Raw genomic sequence first — 18266 nt, 5'->3', positions numbered from 1 at the left:
TTATATTTACAGTTTAATTTAGGAAAAAAATAAAAAAATAAGTTCTATAAAAAAAAAAGGGAAAACCAGTTAACCGAAAAACTAGTTTTCCCTCCAAACCGGTTCGGTTTCGGTTCAGAAATTTTTCCAAACCGAAAAATTGGTTCTGTTCAAAAAAGCGGTTAACCGACTTTTGAACACCCCTAAGTTGAGGTGCAGGCAAGCTAGCTCGAATACCCTTGGATACAAAAAAAAATGGTCCTGAGGGATTAGTCACTGTGCACATAAGCTAGTTCGAACACACTTTTAACTGATATAATTTAAAATATGTCAAAGTTATATTTATATTAAATTAAAATTAATATTATTAAGAGGAAGTTACAAATAGAAAATCTTAGTTTAATTAAGTAAACTATATCAAATATTTACTTTTAACTTTCCTAATTATATTAGAAAAATCAACTTCAAATTTAGAAAATGAGTAATACTATACTTACAAAGAAATTTTACAAAGATCTCTATACAAAGTGACGTGACAAAAAATAAATATAAGAATGAATTTAATAAGTTTGACTTTTTATTTTACTCTTTTATTTATTTTTTACCATCTCACTAGAAAATATATGCAAGTATAATATTATTGTTAGAAAATTAACTAATTTTGGCCGGTAGGGGAGCAAATAGAATAATATAAAAATGAGGGGTGTAAGTGTAAAAAAATTAAAAACTTGTCCTAGTAGTGAATCTACTAGTGATCAAGAATTGTCAGCGGATGAGACAGGCCCCACCAGTCACGGGGATACGTGAAATTATCAGGTTTTACCGTTTTAGTGATGATGACAATATTATCAATTTATCATTGCCTTAAATTTATCGCGGTATGCTCTAATTTCTCGTTGTAAAACTGAGTCTTAAATGGGTCAGGCCCACATGATTACCCGGGTAATTAGCTCAACTACCTTATCAATGCAAGGTTATGGTTGGGTTTTTTTTGGTAATTTCCTCCCAATTTAAAATTAGTTTATATGAATTAGGATAAATTAAGTTTTGAATTATTTAAATAAAATTTCAAGAAATCTTAATCTTGGTTTTATTTAAATTCATTGTAATCTAAATTCTCCTTTTTTCCCAAATTTAAGAAGTTATATTGTGAAAACTTTTGTGACCTAAATGTTAGTACACTTCAACTAATCTTTGGTGGAGATTAGTATAGTAATCTATCACCATGACTCTATACTTAAATGGCAAATGTTTAAATAGGGAATTGAACCTGACACTATATATCTATTCATATTATCCCTAATTTATCTTAATTATCTGGGTTATTCACGAATGGGTATAAAACTTGGAAGATCAAAATACATTTTCATTTAATATTAATACACATAATTTGAAAAACGGAAAAAAAAAAAAAAATGTGGCCCCTAACAAGAAACAAAGAATGAGACATGACTAAAATTTGAATCACTTTTTTCCAACATGGAATAAGGAAGAATATTATTGAACCACAAAGTGTACTTTGGAAAGACAATATTTCCCTTTCATTTCCTTATTAAACTAGCATCTACCAAATTAACTAAAAGATTACTTCAAAATTTGGTATTATACATGTAACCATAATGTCAATACATGATAGAGTACGCTGACAATCAATAAGTAGAATGACAACAGATAAAAATAGGTAGAGGATTATGATTCTGACTCTCATCCATGTTCATAAATAGTAAAACCAAACTTATCATCAAACCAAACCCTAAGATTGTGTTCCATTGGGGCGCGGAGTAATAATTACTGTTAGTTATATAGGTGGTAATATAAATGTTACAATTTTTTTAAGTATTTTAAGAGTAATAATTACTGTTAGTTATATATGTGGTAATATAAATGCTATAATTTTCTTAGATATTCTAAAATTACTTGGTAATTTTAATTTTGTTACAATTTACCCAAATTATTAAAATTTTTAGACAATAATGTCATTGTTTTGAAAACAATTTACAAGAATGTTCATAGACTATTTTATCATTATATACAATATTTTTAAGACATTATTATCCTTGTACTTCCACCTAATAACATTATAAATAACAATTTACAGATGTGGCCATTAAAGGCCATGAATTTGGCTGAAAACGGCCATATTGGTACACGGTTGGCCAGATCCGTATAGAGGTGGATCCAGCCCTTTTGAGAGTAGGCCTCACATTTAAAAAAAAAAAATTACTATTAACATAAACCTAGACATACCCTCAAATTTTAAAAAAATGAGAACTATTATACATATATCCATACCCACAAAAAACTTGTTATATATATACATATATATTATGATTTTATCCCTAAAATTATTTACTTTCTCATTCTCTCATTCTCTTTCTCATGTTATTCGCTCTTAAAACTTTTTAAGACTAGCTAAAATTATTAAAGCTTTTATTACTCAATACACCACAATTAATTCCATTTTTTGTTTTATCAGTTTTAGATATGTGTATTGCTCATTTCAATTCAATTTATTTTATGGTTGAATTATGTTTATTTTATGAAGGTTTTTTATTCTAATTTAATGGAAAAAAACATGAATCTTGTGAGTTTATTTTGTGTTATGTGTCTAAAAAGGTTCCTGCTTTCTCGAATTAAAACCTTAGTTATTCTTCACCCTTTACCCATCACTTTCCTACATTTCAAACGTCATCGTTCAGCTATTCAAAATTATTAAAAAAAATTGAGTTACTATCTATTTTTATACCAAGAAAATTCCCATTTTTTTTATTAATTCATATTAAAAGTTAACACAACATTGACTTGATTTAAATTTGGGTTAACTTTAGCTTATGTTAGGTTAAAGTCAAGAAAATTTATATTATAATCTTTGGAAGCCAAAAATAAAAAATAAAAAATTAAACAAAGGTTTTTCAACATATTTACTCAAAAAATTTCTTATTCGCTTAAGGTTTGATGATTTTTTAAAGTTTTCACTAATTGTTTAACAAACAATGACAGAGCCACAGAGACCCTCCTGGACAAAAATCCTGGGTCTGCCATTGGATCCGTGTTAAGTTATTTATAATTTACACATTTTAAGTTATTTATAATGTTTTGAGTTTTCATTTTGGTTGAAGAATGTTATAACTTAAAACGAAAACGTTTTGAGTTTATATGTGAATTATTACAAAGAATTTTTTCTATTTGTTGAAGAATAAATAATTGTACCCAAAATAGTAGGATTAAATTGAGACAAACAATAATTGAATTAAACATACACATAATTATCAATTATTATGGCAAGGTTCTCATGGAGTTAACAATACAAAATTGTTTCACCCAAGAATAAATAGTGCATTGATAATGTAATCCCCTGAGTCCCATATGTATAACTAGGTGATTATTATGGTAAGATTTTGTGTTAATCCGTGTAAAGTTTAATGGAAGTGCATGCAAGTTGGTTCATACTTCCGATTAAACAAAATGTATTGATAATGTATTTTGTAGACGTAAAAATCTACATATACGGAAGGGGGGTATGATCCTATGAGGTTAAGGCCACTAGCAATCCGCTGCACCTGCACACGTAGAAAAACAAGTGCGTGAAACGAACGGAAAACATTGGGGTGGTGTTTGCTGTAGGCACTCCGACGCTCAAGTCAGTAAGGCTGAAAGAGACTAATTCAGTGAGAGCTAGGGAGTAGAGAGGTTACCGGAAGTCTAGTCGGGGACTGTGACTATGGCAGTGATGTATAACTCTCAAGTAGGAGCTTCGGGTGAGAATGTGTAATGTAATATGTCTTCTGAGAGGGCTGGCCCCTGCTTATATAGTGACTGTCTGGTCTCCCAATCCTGGTGGGAGTAGGAGTCCTAGTGTGACTCTAATACGAACCCTAGAGGAGTTAGGGCGGTGGTGACCTGTCTCACCAGTGTTCGAATAGGAAGGTGATCCCGAATATGAAAGTACCTTCGAGCAGGAAATTGATCTGAACAGGAAAATGATCTCGAATAGGAGATTGATTAGGAATAGAAAAGTGATATGTGGGGGTCGTGGGCTCTGAACTCGCTCATAGGTCCAGGAAGTGAGCTAGGAATGGGAGGCTTGTGCCCAAATGGTTTGGGTCGGCTGTATCTTGAACAGGGATTGGGCCTGGTCTCTTCCACACAATCAGGCACGTTTTCCTATTTGAGCCAAGGACGATTTTTGGCCTTAACATATTTGAATTTTTAAGAAAAAAACCTGGGATATATATATATATATATATTTTTATATTATTGTTAAAGTTTATGAAAAAAATATTTATAATATATTTATTCAAAATCAAAACAGCTTTGAAAATGATACTTTAAAAAAATATTCACTTGTTTAATTAAGAAAAATAATTAGGAAAAAAGGGATTTTTGTAAAGAAACACATGATCCATGGCTCTCTTAAAAGCATTTACAAATATCCCTAAATATTATAATTAGAGAAATAAGTACAAAATAAATAATTTCCTACATTTGTTTTTTTAAATTTTTTAGAAAATTAAAACTATATTCTTGTGGGTTTTAGAATACTTTAACAAAAAACCTTACATCCATAATAAAAAAAATGATTAAAGAAATAATATATAAGAGCATGCTCTTAAGAAATTGCAAATCCCAATTGAAACCCAAATTAGGATTAGGATTAAACCGATTCCCAACATAGCTAAAAGAGGCCCGTTGGGCTCAATTATCAATGACCTGACTACATCAAAAAAAAAAAATATATTTTCGTAAATTACAGGTATCCCCTCTTAGGTTTGAAAAATTCATTACAACACTTAAAATAAAAGATTAGCTTTATCTATCGTCTAACATTTATACATATCAACCATCTATCTCCAGAAACTCTTTACTTTAATAAGGGCGAAGTATGATTCATGACACTTTATTAATATAGAAAAAAAAGGTGCATTTTAATTCACTATTTATTTAAATAGTTTTTATTAATTAAAGGTAAAAAAAATTTATTTTATTTTCTAAGTTTCTTTTTTTTAATTAAGTATACTGTCTTTTATGTTATTTTTTTAACCATCTTATTTTACATTTAATAATTATATAAAAATAAAGGAAGAGAATATAATCAACTTGTCATTCCCAACTAATTAATGGGTATAGCCACGAAGGAGTGTCGGCCTTTCATCGTGAGTGCGACAATTGTTTGACTCTTTTCTTGACATTTGTCATATTATACGAAATTCAATATATTAAATTGAAATGGAACACGTGTCAAGAGGAGGGATAACGATTATCATACTTTCGACCAACGCTAACATTTCTCTAACTCATTTGGTGTATAGATTTGTTACAATACTATATAATAGCCAAGAGCCAAAAAAACTGGTTGTAGTAGAATAGTCTACCATTCCAAATTTGATGAAGGATAAAATTGCAAATTTGAAGAACCTAGAGGGAGGTAAATGTAATAAAGCAACAAAGAGGTTGATGGTTACCTTACCTCTCAGTCTCTCTCATTTTCACGAGAAATAAAAAGTGACAAAAGAAGGGACAAGCGATAGAAGTCTGGGGCTGTCAAGTCGCTGTTCTTCTTTTATTGATCATCTTTTCCTTCAGTATTTAACGTTAAATCACATCATTTCACAACCCCCCATCTCTCTCTCTTTCTCTCTCCAACCTTTTACTCTTTCCAGTTTCCTCTGACTTCCATTTCTCTTCCTTCCATCATCTCTGCTTTGTCTTCTCCCTTCCCCTTTCCTTTTTGTAGTTTCATCTTCATTTGCATATGTATTTGTGTTGTGTGTTTGCTTTATAACTTTGAAGCTCCAACGCCTATGTGCTTTTCTTTTGTTTGTTTATGAAAACACAACTACAAGAAGCAAAGAAGAGCAGAAGTAGAATCTGAAACCACCCTTAAGTTTTTAGTTTATAACTAGAAACCAAAAGCTAAAACAACTCACTCTACCACATGCAACTCAACCCTTTTTAGTTTTTACTACTTCCTTCCCACTACTGGGTGTGTGTTTGTTTACTTTTTCATTTCTTTTTTTTTTAAATTTATTTTGCTTTTCTTTTTTTTTCCTCTCTTGAGAGAAGACAGTCTCACTCTCACTTTCATTAACAAAACAGCTAGCTAGCTACCACTGAAGAAAATAAATGACTAAAGAAGAAGACTTTAAGCTCCTCAAGATCCAGGTCTTTCTCTCTTAACCACATTCTCTTTGATCCTTTCAAGTGTTTTTTTTTTAAATATTATTGTTGTGTTCTTTTCGTCAAGAATCTTTCTTCTTGTTTTTGTTCTTTGCTTTGTTTGTTTCTTTTTATCATCCATTTATCTGTCTCTCTATTCTGCTGCAGACTTGTGTTCTCAAAGTGAACATTCACTGTGATGGCTGTAAGCAGAAAGTTAAGAAACTCCTTCAGAGGATTGAAGGTGCTGGTCTCTTCTTTTTTCCTTTCTTTCTCTCTTTTAAGTTGGTGTTTGGTTACTAAGAAAATGTAGGAAAGAAAAGATACGCACTTCAGTGAGTTTCTCATTTTTCTTTGGAAACCATTACAATGTGGTAAAGTAAAAGACAGAAGTTCGAAACTTTTCAAGTCATTTTCCTAGTATTTCTCAACAACTAGAGACCTTTTTTACTCCAATTTCCGAACTAAGTATTGTATTTTAGTTGGTAGTGTAATCTAAGTTAATCACTTTGGCTTAGCATAGGATGCAATTATTCATCTGTTCTGATTCTGACCAATTTTTTTGCCCATTCAGAAATTATTGAAGTACTTTCACTGTTGTAGAGTTTGTATAAGGGATCTCTAACCGAGGGGGTCTTCATAACTGATGTTTTGTGTTTGGCTAATTTATTTGTGTTTTTTCTGTTTTGTTTTTGTCTTTCTTGTAGCAGGTGTTTATCAAGTAAATATGGATGCAGAGCAACAGAAAGTCACAGTTTCAGGGACTGTGGATTCTGCAACATTGATCAAGAAATTGGTCAGAAATGGGAAGCATGCAGAGCTTTGGTCCCAAAAGTCTAATCAAAACCATAACCATAACCAAAACCAAAACCAAAACCAAAACCAGAAGCAAAAGATCAACTGCATCAAGGATGACAAGAAGAACAACAATCAAGGTCAGAGGCAAGGGTTGATGAAGGGGCTTGAGGCCTTCAAAAACCAGCAGAAGTTTCCTGCATTCATGTCTGAGGAAGATGATGAGTATTTTGATGATGATGATGAAGATGATGAGGAGGATGAGTTGCAATTTCTCAAGGCAAACCACCAACTGGGTCAACTTGATTTGCTCAGGCAACAAGCCATGGATGCAAATAATGCGAAGAAAGGTGTCGGAGGTCTGCCTGCTGGCGCCAACATTAACAAAATGAACAACAATGTTGGAAATGTAAATGCTGGAAAGAAAGGGAACCCAAATCAGGGTATGGGAGGAATGAAAAACTTTAACCCAAGTGGGATTGATCCTAAAACTATTGCAGCTTTGAAAATGAACAGTGTTTTGGGTGGTGGTGGAAACATCAATGCTGGTGGAGATGGCAAAAGGGCAAATGACATTAATGCCATGATGGGTGGTCGTGGTGGTTACCATGGAAATGGTGGTAATGTTGCCTCAACTGCTGCTGTTTTGGGAGGGAATCCCAATGGTCTAGGAGGGTTTCAACCCGTTCAACCCAACAATGGGTACCAGAATTCAGTAGCAGGAGGAGGGTTGACAAATGGAGGCTATGCTACCGGTCAGCAATATCCATCATCCATGCTCATGAACATGAATGGTGGATACAACCATCCATCATCACAAATGATGATGAATATGAACATGCAAAACAGGCATGCCATGCAACAACAACCCCAAATGATGTATCATAGGTCCCCATTCATACCTCCTAACACAGGATACTTATATAATTATAACCCTGCTCCATATCCATACCCTGAACAACCACCACCCCCAAATTATGGTGGTGACCACTCAGCTGCTGCTCCATCATCCCATATGTTTAGCGATGAAAACACAAGCAGCTGCACAATAATGTAATGAAAAGTATGTAGAAGAGAGAGAATAATGTTTGACTTAAAATTCTCTCCTTATTGAAACCAGTGACTTTTGAAGACAGTATTCTGTAATAGTAGGGTTAGCAGTAGTAGTGTGGTGTGAAGGGATAGGTTGAAGGGTGTGAAGGGATAGGTTGAAGATTGGATGATGTTGTACTCGTAGTAAATCTTATCCGTGTGTGTTGTGTAGTTGTTAAGATGGTGTTTCTCTTTTTTATTCAATCCAGCTCTACCGGCGTTGTTTTTTCTTTCTTTGTGTACTGACTAGAACCGTGGAATGTGAACTAGAATAATAACACACACTTGCAGCATACTAACTAAACAAATCTGAAAGGGAGATTAAATATTATATATAAAAATGTTGGTGTGTGGTTTTGAGGACCATGCTCAAGTTTGGAGCTCCAATAATTTATTCCAGTACTAGACAAGGTGACATTGGTTACTGTAAAATGCACAGATACATGATGACGTGCAGAGAATAGGAACAGCTGGGTTGACAATTTTTCGCGTAAGTGCTCAAAAGTATGTGCAAATTAGGTGTGGATGTGCACGTGTTATGTGATAGTATGGTTTGTCCGACCGACACGCCAGGGCCATTTTAAAAAAACAATCTGCAATTTTCGTAAGGGGCCACATGATGGTATGCAAAAAGCCAACAAATGAACAGCAGCAGTCAATAACATTTTGGAAACCTTTTTGACCCACCTGTGACAAAACTTAATAAGACCCATTAGCCGTGTTATTGAATCCATAATGCAAAGTAATAAGACTAAAACTTCAAACAAATGGTGAAGGTGAAGTTGAAAGTGATGGCTGAGTCAATCTAGAAACCTTAAAAGGAATTGAGGCATGACAAGTTTAGTTATTTAAAAGGGTATATTGACTGAGACATTCTAAGAAATGGAGTTGAATATGGATTAAGAATATACTTCATGGTCCAGGAAATGGTAGCCAGGCTGTGTAATAATAAAAAGGAAGCATGCAGGGAATCTATTCCCAACAGTTATTCTACTGTTTTGGTTTAATTATTGTTTATTTTTCTGCCATGAAGGTAGTTTTGTGGCAGTGATTGTTTATTATCAGGGTTTGAATAGTAGTTCTTCCGCACATTAAAGATAACTCCATCCATTGCTGGCTGATAATGTCCTTATCCATTCGAAAAAAATTAATTAAAGAGCACAAGTCAATCAACTGAACATCCAATAGAATATAAATGTATAAATTATAATTTAATACATGTACATATACATATGTTATTCTCATTTTTAATTTAAATTAGAGAAATTCTTATGAGACAGACATACATCCGTATAATCATCTTATATATGTAAACTATATGTATTTTACATGGTCTACACTTAATACACCAATTCTACTGAAGATTTTAAACTGAGAACATCATGAATCATAGCATGAAACTTCAACGAGGAACACTGAACAGAACAAGGGTAACATGTAAAATTAGAATGACAAGATAATTAACTGGTAACCTAAAATATCTATGTTCTTCAAGCCTGATATCATTAGAAAATTTTTCTCATGGAATTCAAATTGATGCCCCAACATGTTACACGAGCATCAGCAGTAGCAAAACATTTCCCAACTTTTTCGCCTTTTGTCGCAGGTTAATGATTAATGGATTGAAGATGGTAGCTGTCTGTTACTGTTGATGGGACATGACTCAAAATTCAAACGTCTATGTACTCAGACCATTACAAAAAATTATAAAAACACCATTCTGTGCTTAGAAATTATGCTTAAAAACTTGAACGCAATCCAATTTTTCCCAGTTCAAATCACCCAACATGGCTTAAATGCACACATTTTTTAGGCTTCACGACTTGTTCATATTGAAAGCAAGAATGGAGAAGAGACCATGGATGTTCTCAGAAACGAATGAAGTTGGCACTATTATTAAAGAAAGCATGTAAAATGATTAAAAGAAAAGACTGATCGTGTGCAGAGCACAGAAAAAGTGGTGAAAAGATAAGGTGGTGGAACCCAAGTGGCCACTAATAAATCACCCATTTAGTAAATGCGGTCAGAATTCAGAAATTGATTCTGTTCACCAACAGTTGTTAAACACAAAGAATCAAAGTGGTAAATAGAAATGATCTGAAGGGTAAAATTTGATTGCTTGCATGGCCTTTATCAGAAAAGGGGTGTTTATTCATTCATCAACGACGATCATGAGAAAAAAGTCCAAAGTTAATAAATCAATAACAAACTCATCTAAGAGCCCATCAACTCTAGAAGCAACATTGTACAAGAGATTTGTGGAAGTGTAACTATCATTAATAATGAGCAAATTTTCTTACCAAAGTAAACAAAGAGGAAACACAGAATCACCTTTATCTACTAAAGGGTCCTTTTATTCTGTTAGTCTGCCATCAATTCACTAGCAGAGAATCGGGTCCACAGTAGTGTCTCTGGGGAAATCCTCTGTGCTCTGGGCAAGCAGTTTTTGCATTCTTAGAATTGGTTAATTTCGGAGAAATGTACACTCAATATCAGCAAACATCAGTAAGATCTATCCAAAAGACCTATGGACTGCATAGCCTTTTAGACAATCAAGTCCAAAGCTGCAGAAAAAGCAAAATTATGGTTTTAATACAATTATGAATCTGACTTCAAACAGTCAATAGAAACCAACCTCAATTTGAAGGATATCTCATATTCCATAATGAAACAAAGCATAAAAAAATGTTAATGTGGCATATTTAAGTAATGCAATACCAATGCAGCACTGTTCTCTGCTTTCACTCTTAAACTTGGCACCATTTTTGCATGGAATTTGCATCCTGCAACATGGAAATTTAAATATAGTTTAATATAGGAAAATCTAAAGTAAACCAAAGATTCTCTTCTTGCAAAACATATGTGGATTTAAACATCATTCTTATTTATTACATGTATCCTCCGTACCACCTAATGGTTTGTGCAAGGTAATTAAATTGTTAATATGAAACTTCATGATAAGCTAATTCACCAAGCATCTTAACTAATAACTCAAACTTATATGTGAATAAATTTCTCAAATGCCCTTCACGTATTTGGTCTCTAATTTTTATGACAAGTTTTATTTATTAATATCAATGTTCATTTACAAACTTCTAGCCACAAACCTGCATTAAGCATATGGGAGGCAGTACTCTTCTTATTCTGATGCTACCTTCCATACACGTATAAAGGCATCCTCTCCTGAACTCACCACATTGGAATCATCAGTAAAAGCCAAGCCATACACTCCACCCAAATGAGCATTCTTTATGGTTATGCGGCTTGATGCAGGCTTCCCAATTTCATAGATGATGACACAAGTGTCAAGAGATCCAGTGGCGACCATTGCGCTATTGGGAGACCAAGCCACACAGTTAATGCGAGCAGTGTGAAACAACATCTTATTAAGCTTCACCTGCAAGAAAAAAATCTCATAAACGTGAGGTAGATAACAATAAAACTACACTTAAAACTTTTCATAGAACTTTTTTATACAACCCTAAAGTGGCAGCTCGTGATTAGTCAGTTTGTTTTTGGACAGCCAGGACCCATTACGAGCTGGCTAATTGCGAGTTGTCACATCATAGTTGTATGAAAAAGTTGTAAGTGTAGTGCTGCTCGATAGATAAAGAATGGAAAATATGACATTGAAAAGAGAGAGCACCACTACACTTACAACTTTTACTTTTTCATATAATCCTGATGTGACAGCTCACGATTGGTCAGTTCACAGTGGGTCCTGTCTATCCAAATGCGAGCTGATCAATCACGAGCTACCACGTCAAGGTTGTATAAGGAAGTTGTATGAAAAAGTTGTAAGTGTAATTTTATTGGAAAAGAAAAGGCAAAACAATTGAAATGTAAATGTCATTTATTTAACACTGCTCTTACTGGTGAATGTACATGCATATGATTACAGAAAAAGCATTTTCATAGTTAACATGAAAGTTTTGTCATTTGAAATGTATTGGTGGACCAAACGGTTTTGAACATAGACGGCCAAGAGTTACGTTTCATACTGTTGTAGCTTTTTTTATAACTCATATTATAGTATTATACTACAATGTCTAGATAAAGAAATGCAGTGGTTTGGATTCTAGGAGAAAATTTTAAATGCTAAACTATTATCAGTGTGTTAACAAGGATCCCGAGATTAAAGGGCTTAAAATAAACAATAAATATCATTCATGAACTTAAATTACCTCTTTGGAGGCACGGTTCCAAACTACGGCTTCCCGATTGCCATCAGCTGAAGCAAACATGGAGACATCTGGTGAATATCTTATTGCAGTAATTGCACCTCTATGTTTTTCAAGAACTGCTTCTTCTTTAAGAACGTTCTCTGACACAGAATAGATGTGCAATTTGCCATCCTGACCACCCACAATGGCTTCGGTTCCATCAGGGGCAATCGCACTTGCTGTCACAGTAAACCCAAGTTTGATGTTTAACAACACTTCCAAACCTTTAAGCAAAACAACGCCGGTGTCAGTCGAAACCAAAGCCAGTTCAGGGGAGCCAAGGGCAAGGCTAAAGTCTTTCGGTTGACTGCCAATATCAACATGCTCCGCAGCTCCACATTCCTCTCCGCACAGAGGAACTCTCCAAACCTTAAATGAGTAGTAGCATTTGAGTATATGAAGAAATTCTTATAGACAAAATAAAGTGTGCAGTTGAGTTAGTCCAAGTTCATATGTGAGACACAAGCATCAATCTACAAGAGATGAACCTGTAAACCTGAAACTATGCCCCTTTTGAAACATGTAAAAACTAAAACTGTAAAAGCATGCTTTTGCATTCATCCGCTTGAAACTTGTTACCTTGTTATCAAATCCAGATGTTACAATCTGCTCTTCAACAGCTGCTAAACATTTGATTTGAGCACTATATTTCCTCTCCAATTTACCACTGTACCCAACGCCTTGTATCCATCTAATCATAAGTCCATCATAGCTGCTGGACAAGATCATCTTTTGGCTGCTTTTGAGCATAGTCAATGCATTGACATTCTTCACGTGTCCAGAAAATGAAATAGGGTCTTTATCAAGATCACGAGCCGAAAAAATGTTGATTCTGCCACCAAGGGAAACGGTAACAAGATGATCATTCTGCCAAAGGCATCCAACAAGCATGTGCTCCACTGCACCGGATTCAGAAGAAGCCAATGTTTTAATCACCTTTCCATTACCATCTTCGGAAATCTCCCACACCTTGGCAGACTTGTCAGCAGAAACTGTAAGAACCTGAATTCCATCAAATATGCAGATTAGGAATTTAGAATGTATCAAAACAGAATGCATTCAAGCTGCTGATTCAAAACTCAACAAATTGCTAACCTGTTTGCTATCAGGACTCCAGCTAACTGCATAAATGCTGCCCTGATGACCATTTTCCGAGGACAATTCTCCAATCTTTTCCCCAGTTTTCCCGTCGTATATTAAACCCTTCTTGTCAGAGCTTACACTGATTAATTTGTTCCCATCTGGAGAGAATCTAATACAGTTGACAAAGTTTGAATGATCCCTGAAGACCCCAGAGAAGAACCATTGATAATCACTTAAAGTACATGAAAGCAGTTGTTGAAATATAAAATTTAAACTTAAGTTTTTCTATAAAAGCAATAATAAATATGATCAGCCATTGCTAAAAATTTAGCAACCTGTGAGATAGCTTGAACTTAAAAGGTGGACCTTCATAAAAGTTGACCAAGAAATCCTCCCCACAAGTGGCAATTCGAAATGGCCTTGTTGGCTTAAATGCACAGCTCAAAACCCTCTTTGAATGGCCATCAAAATCTCCTACAGTGCTCCCTGAATCCCACCTAAACATTTGCAATTACAGAAATTTATATAATCAACTATCAAACAATTAGGATGCGTTTGGTACTGTTGCTAAAAAACACTTTAAAAAATTAAAATTAAAATTAAAAGCAATTTTTTTCAAAAGCACTTCTTATGAACTCACATGAAAGCGCGAACAAACGACTTTCCCTTTCCATCACCGCAAGCAACAATGCGCATACTGTCGGGCGACCATTGCAGATCATCGATCCGACCCGCAATAACTTTGAATTCGTTTTTAAGCACGAACCCATTGTGAGTCCCCCAGATCCTGACCGTCCCGGACACGTCAGCAGAGGCGATCCACTCTCCGTTGGGGGAATACCGGGCGACGGTGACGGGGTACCCGTGCTCCCCGTAGACCTCCACGTGGAGCGGCCTGTCCAAGTACCGGATCAAAACGGAGCGGCCGTTGCAGTAGAGAATTGAGTCGGATTTCGAGTCGCCCGAGATGAGGATGCCGCGTCCACGCTCGGTGGATGGCGAGCAGGCGTAAGTCTCTGTGAGTTGCGCCATTGGTTTGGAGATTGGTTTGAGGGGCGGTTTGGTTAGTTATGTTGAAGAAGAATAAGAGAACTTTGCCGCGAATATTGGGAGGATTTTTGAACGAGTTGGTGGGTGAGACAAATGGGCTCGGGCCCTGGCTCGGGTTTGTGTTTGTGTTTGGGCTTGGGTCTGGTTTGGTATTTAGGCCTTGCTTAATTCGGTCCATTAATCAAGAATTTACACGACTAATCTATTAAATGATATTGTTCGTTCACTTCTGATTAAAGTCCGCTAAGTTTCTTATTAAACCTTAGTAATTTCCAAATTTACCCTTTTATTGACATTTTAACTGTTAATCTCCTATTTTATTAAATCATTATTTTTATATAGATTTTGCTTGATGTAGAAGGTTCATTTTGGCATTAAAATTATATGGACAAGAAACAGTTTATCTAAAATAAAAAGTGCTTTTGCGAAAAGTTATAAAAATGCTTATCTAGAGACTATGGTTTGGAGTGGAATTTAATTTCTTCGTCGATGCTATACTTTGGAAAAGAAAAATATGATGGGAAAAAAGCAGTTTGATCTAAAAGAAGCAACTTATATAGAACAAATTTACAAGTGCTTTTGCAAAAAGTTACAGAAGCACTTAAGCCAGAGGCCATTTTTGTTTTGGAAAAATTCAGGCCTTTTTATTTATTTTATATATAAAGTACCAAATAAGTTTAAATAAAGCTATTTCTGCCACGAAATGCAAAATTGAATAAAGGGTAAGTGGTGAACTGGTGGTTATGCTCATGCGTGCCCTGGAAATTGACAGTCTTTTTACCTTTTCTTTTTTCTAGAAATATGGCTGCCCATAAGATTAAGAGAACTCATTTACATTAAAATAAATAAATATTTTGTCTTTGCCCTATCAATTTATGTTTAGAGAACTCTTTTAAATTATATTAAAAGCACAAAATATTGTAACAGGAATCCTGTCTCTCTCTTCTCTCTTTCTTTCTTCCTGCATGAAGCCACCAGAAGGAGGCAACAATGGAGAAAACTCTGGTCCTTTACTTCACATTTTCAGCTTTATTTGGTGCTGTAGTCACCTCAGGTTTGACTGAAGAAGAAGGGCTAATAAATCCAACCCAGTTGGAGAAGTTTGTTGATGAGCTTCCAGATATGCCTCAAATCCTAGGTTTTGATATCGTCAATGCCGTTCCAAAGCCAAAGTTTCTCAACATTGGCATGTTCATGAAGAAATGGGTAAGTGTAATTAATTTTTCTTCCATTTTCTGGCTAGATTTGGTTCTATTTTGTAGTGGTTTTAGATGATTTCTAGGAGACAAGTTTTAGCTCTTAGGAACTTTTTAAATTGTTCTCTGAATTTTGCAAACATGAGGGGGGTTTTTGGTAGTCAATCAAATATCCGAGGTCTAAATATTCTTTGATAATTAATATTTTCTTTTTAAAATCTATGTCCAAATGCAGAAATTCCACAGAGACCTTCGGCCAACACCAGTGTTTGCATACGGTACATCAAAGCACACAGCGTCTGTCCCTGGTCCAACGATCGAGGCCCTCCATGGCATTGACACATACGTGACGTGGCAAAATCATCTCCCTTCAAAACACATACTTCCGTGGGACCCGACAATCCTCACTGCCGTTCCTTCAACCAAGAAGGGCATCCCTACTGTGGTACACCTCCATGGTGCCATCGATGAACCCGCGAGTGATGGAAACCCAAACTCATGGTTCACCGTCAGATTTGAAGAAAAGGGACCCACCTGGTCCAGAAAAACTTATCACTACCGCAACTTGCAACAGCCAGGTAATTTATGGTACCATGATCACGCAATGGGTTTGACTAGAGTCAACCTCTTGGCTGGCTTGAATGGGGCCTACATTATCCGTGATCATGACCTGGAGGCCCCACTTGAACTCCCAAGCGGTGATGAGTTCGATCGACCGCTGATTGTGTTTGATCGTAGCTTCCGTACGGATGGTACGATATATATGAATTCCACTGGAAATAACCCTTCCATACATCCACAGTGGCGACCTGAGTATTTCGGCGATACAATCATAGTGAATGGGAAAGTGTGGCCACGTATGACAGTACGACGTCGTAAATACAGGTTCCGTATACTCAATGCCTGCAATGCTAGATACTTGAGGTTATTCTTCACCAACGATCTGGGATTCACCCACGTGGCATCTGACTCAGCATATCTCGAAGAACCGGTTATGACAAATGACACCCTCCTGGCGCCATCTGAGATTGCTGACGTGGTCATTGACTTTTCAAAGTCAAAGACAGATTTTGTCATTCTGGCAAATGATGCGCGGTATCCTTACCCATCAGGTCATCCGGTCAGCGAAGCCAACGGTAAGATCATGAAATTCATTATACAGAAAAATCAAGAGAGTGAAACGTGGCGTGTACCCAGCAAATTGATAAAATACCCATCACCTGATTTATCCAGTGGATTGGACACACGATACATTGCTATGTACCAGTACGTCAGTGACATTAACAAGTCCACTCATTTTTACGTCAATGGAAAATCGTACGAAGAGGCCGTGACTGAATCACCTGTAGTCGGGTCTACCGAAGTTTGGAATGTGATCAATCTAACGCCAGATAATCACCCATTCCACATTCATCTGGGATTATTTGCGGTGTTGGATCAGACGGAGCTGGTTGAAAGAGTGGAGTTCAAAACGTGTATGATAAAACTAAACGATGCGATTGAGTGCCACATCAATAAATATGCACGTGGCAAGAAGATAGAGGTGCCGGCACATGAGAAGGGGTGGAAGAACGTGTACAAGATATTGCCAGGATATGTGACGAAAATACTAGTGAGATTTGCTTATATACATTCGAATGTATCGTATCCGTTTGATGCAACCGAAGAGCCTGGATACGTGTACCATTGTCACGTAAGNTGACTGAATCACCTGTAGTCGGGTCTACCGAAGTTTGGAATGTGATCAATCTAACGCCAGATAATCACCCATTCCACATTCATCTGGGATTATTTGCGGTGTTGGATCAGACGGAGCTGGTTGAAAGAGTGGAGTTCAAAACGTGTATGATAAAACTAAACGATGCGATTGAGTGCCACATCAATAAATATGCACGTGGAAAGAAGATAGAGGTGCCGGCACATGAGAAGGGGTGGAAGAACGTGTACAAGATATTGCCAGGATATGTGACGAAAATACTAGTGAGATTTGCTTATATACATTCGAATGTATCGTATCCGTTTGATGCAACCGAAGAGCCTGGATACGTGTACCATTGTCACGTAAGTATCACTTTCATCTTTTAAGGTTTTATTCTTTCAAATTTTAGCTGAATTTGTATAATATTTCTCAAATTCTATCACTTAGTTCTCTAATGTTAGATTATTAATACAAAAATGCAGATCCTGGGTCATGAAGACAATGAAATGATGAGGCCCTTGAAGCTCATCAACAAGATTGAAAGAAATAATATCGATGTAATTTAAAGTTATAGATATGATTATTTGGGTTGTATAATAATTGTTTAATTTATAGTTATATTTTGTTAGAGCTGGAATTAAGTTAGTTATTTATCAATTACGAAAAAACATGGCGATTATGAACGAAAGCACTATTAAAAATGGGTAACAATACACTTACCGATTTTGCATACTGAATAGACATTCCGACTGACGTGGAATACGAAATGGTCAGGTGAAGACTACCCACATCGCACTCCACATCAATCAGAGATGTGCATTCGCCGTTCGGTATACAAAATCGGTAAGTTTAGTATTTCCCATTAAAATTTGAGAAAACAACTCTTTTTGTTTTCTAATTTTAAGATTGTATTTGTAAAGCATTTTAATTCAGTAAAACCAAACATGTACTCATAAAATTTTTAGTATCTCTTGTTTTTGAAAACGAAAAGAC

At 35.5% G+C, this 18266-nt stretch overlaps 3 protein-coding genes across 4 annotated transcripts; 2 read left to right on the top strand and 1 right to left on the bottom strand.

Annotated features, from left to right (window-relative positions):
- Window positions 1-5675: 5675 nt before the first annotated feature.
- On the top strand, window positions 5676-8116 carry LOC116125545 (heavy metal-associated isoprenylated plant protein 37). Of its 2 annotated transcripts, XM_031411247.1 has the most exons (4): window positions 5676-5962; window positions 6076-6141; window positions 6304-6379; window positions 6846-8116. In XM_031411247.1, exons 2-4 carry the CDS (start codon window positions 6103-6105, stop codon window positions 7985-7987), a joined length of 1257 nt encoding a protein of 418 aa, XP_031267107.1. In that variant the 5' UTR covers window positions 5676-5962; window positions 6076-6102; the 3' UTR covers window positions 7988-8116. The 2 variants fall into 2 exon arrangements, with proteins under 2 accessions (XP_031267107.1, XP_031267108.1); XM_031411248.1 differs by lacking the exons at window positions 5676-5962; window positions 6304-6379 and having other exon boundaries at window positions 6001-6141.
- A 2234-nt stretch (window positions 8117-10350) lies between these two features.
- On the bottom strand, window positions 10351-14360 carry LOC116125543 (actin-interacting protein 1-1-like). The gene is made up of 8 exons (XM_031411246.1): window positions 13969-14360; window positions 13664-13825; window positions 13341-13527; window positions 12825-13247; window positions 12207-12614; window positions 11130-11419; window positions 10741-10805; window positions 10351-10586 (listed from the first exon to the last, which is right to left on the bottom strand). Exons 1-6 carry the CDS (start codon window positions 14358-14360, stop codon window positions 11162-11164), a joined length of 1830 nt encoding a protein of 609 aa, XP_031267106.1. The 3' UTR covers window positions 10351-10586; window positions 10741-10805; window positions 11130-11161.
- Window positions 14361-15330: 970 nt separating this feature from the next.
- On the top strand, window positions 15331-17856 carry LOC116125562 (multicopper oxidase LPR1-like). The gene is made up of 4 exons (XM_031411264.1): window positions 15331-15584; window positions 15810-16904; window positions 17273-17635; window positions 17756-17856. The coding sequence occupies exons 1-4, from the start codon at window positions 15369-15371 to the stop codon at window positions 17837-17839; spliced, it is 1758 nt and encodes a 585-aa protein (XP_031267124.1). The 5' UTR covers window positions 15331-15368; the 3' UTR covers window positions 17840-17856.
- Window positions 17857-18266: the final 410 nt, after the last annotated feature.

The sequence above is a fragment of the Pistacia vera genome, unplaced genomic scaffold (genome assembly GCF_008641045.1).
Source record: "Pistacia vera cultivar Batoury unplaced genomic scaffold, PisVer_v2 Contig168, whole genome shotgun sequence".
Lineage (NCBI taxonomy): Eukaryota > Viridiplantae > Streptophyta > Magnoliopsida > Sapindales > Anacardiaceae > Pistacia > Pistacia vera.
This window is presented reverse-complemented; position numbering and strand designations above follow the sequence as displayed.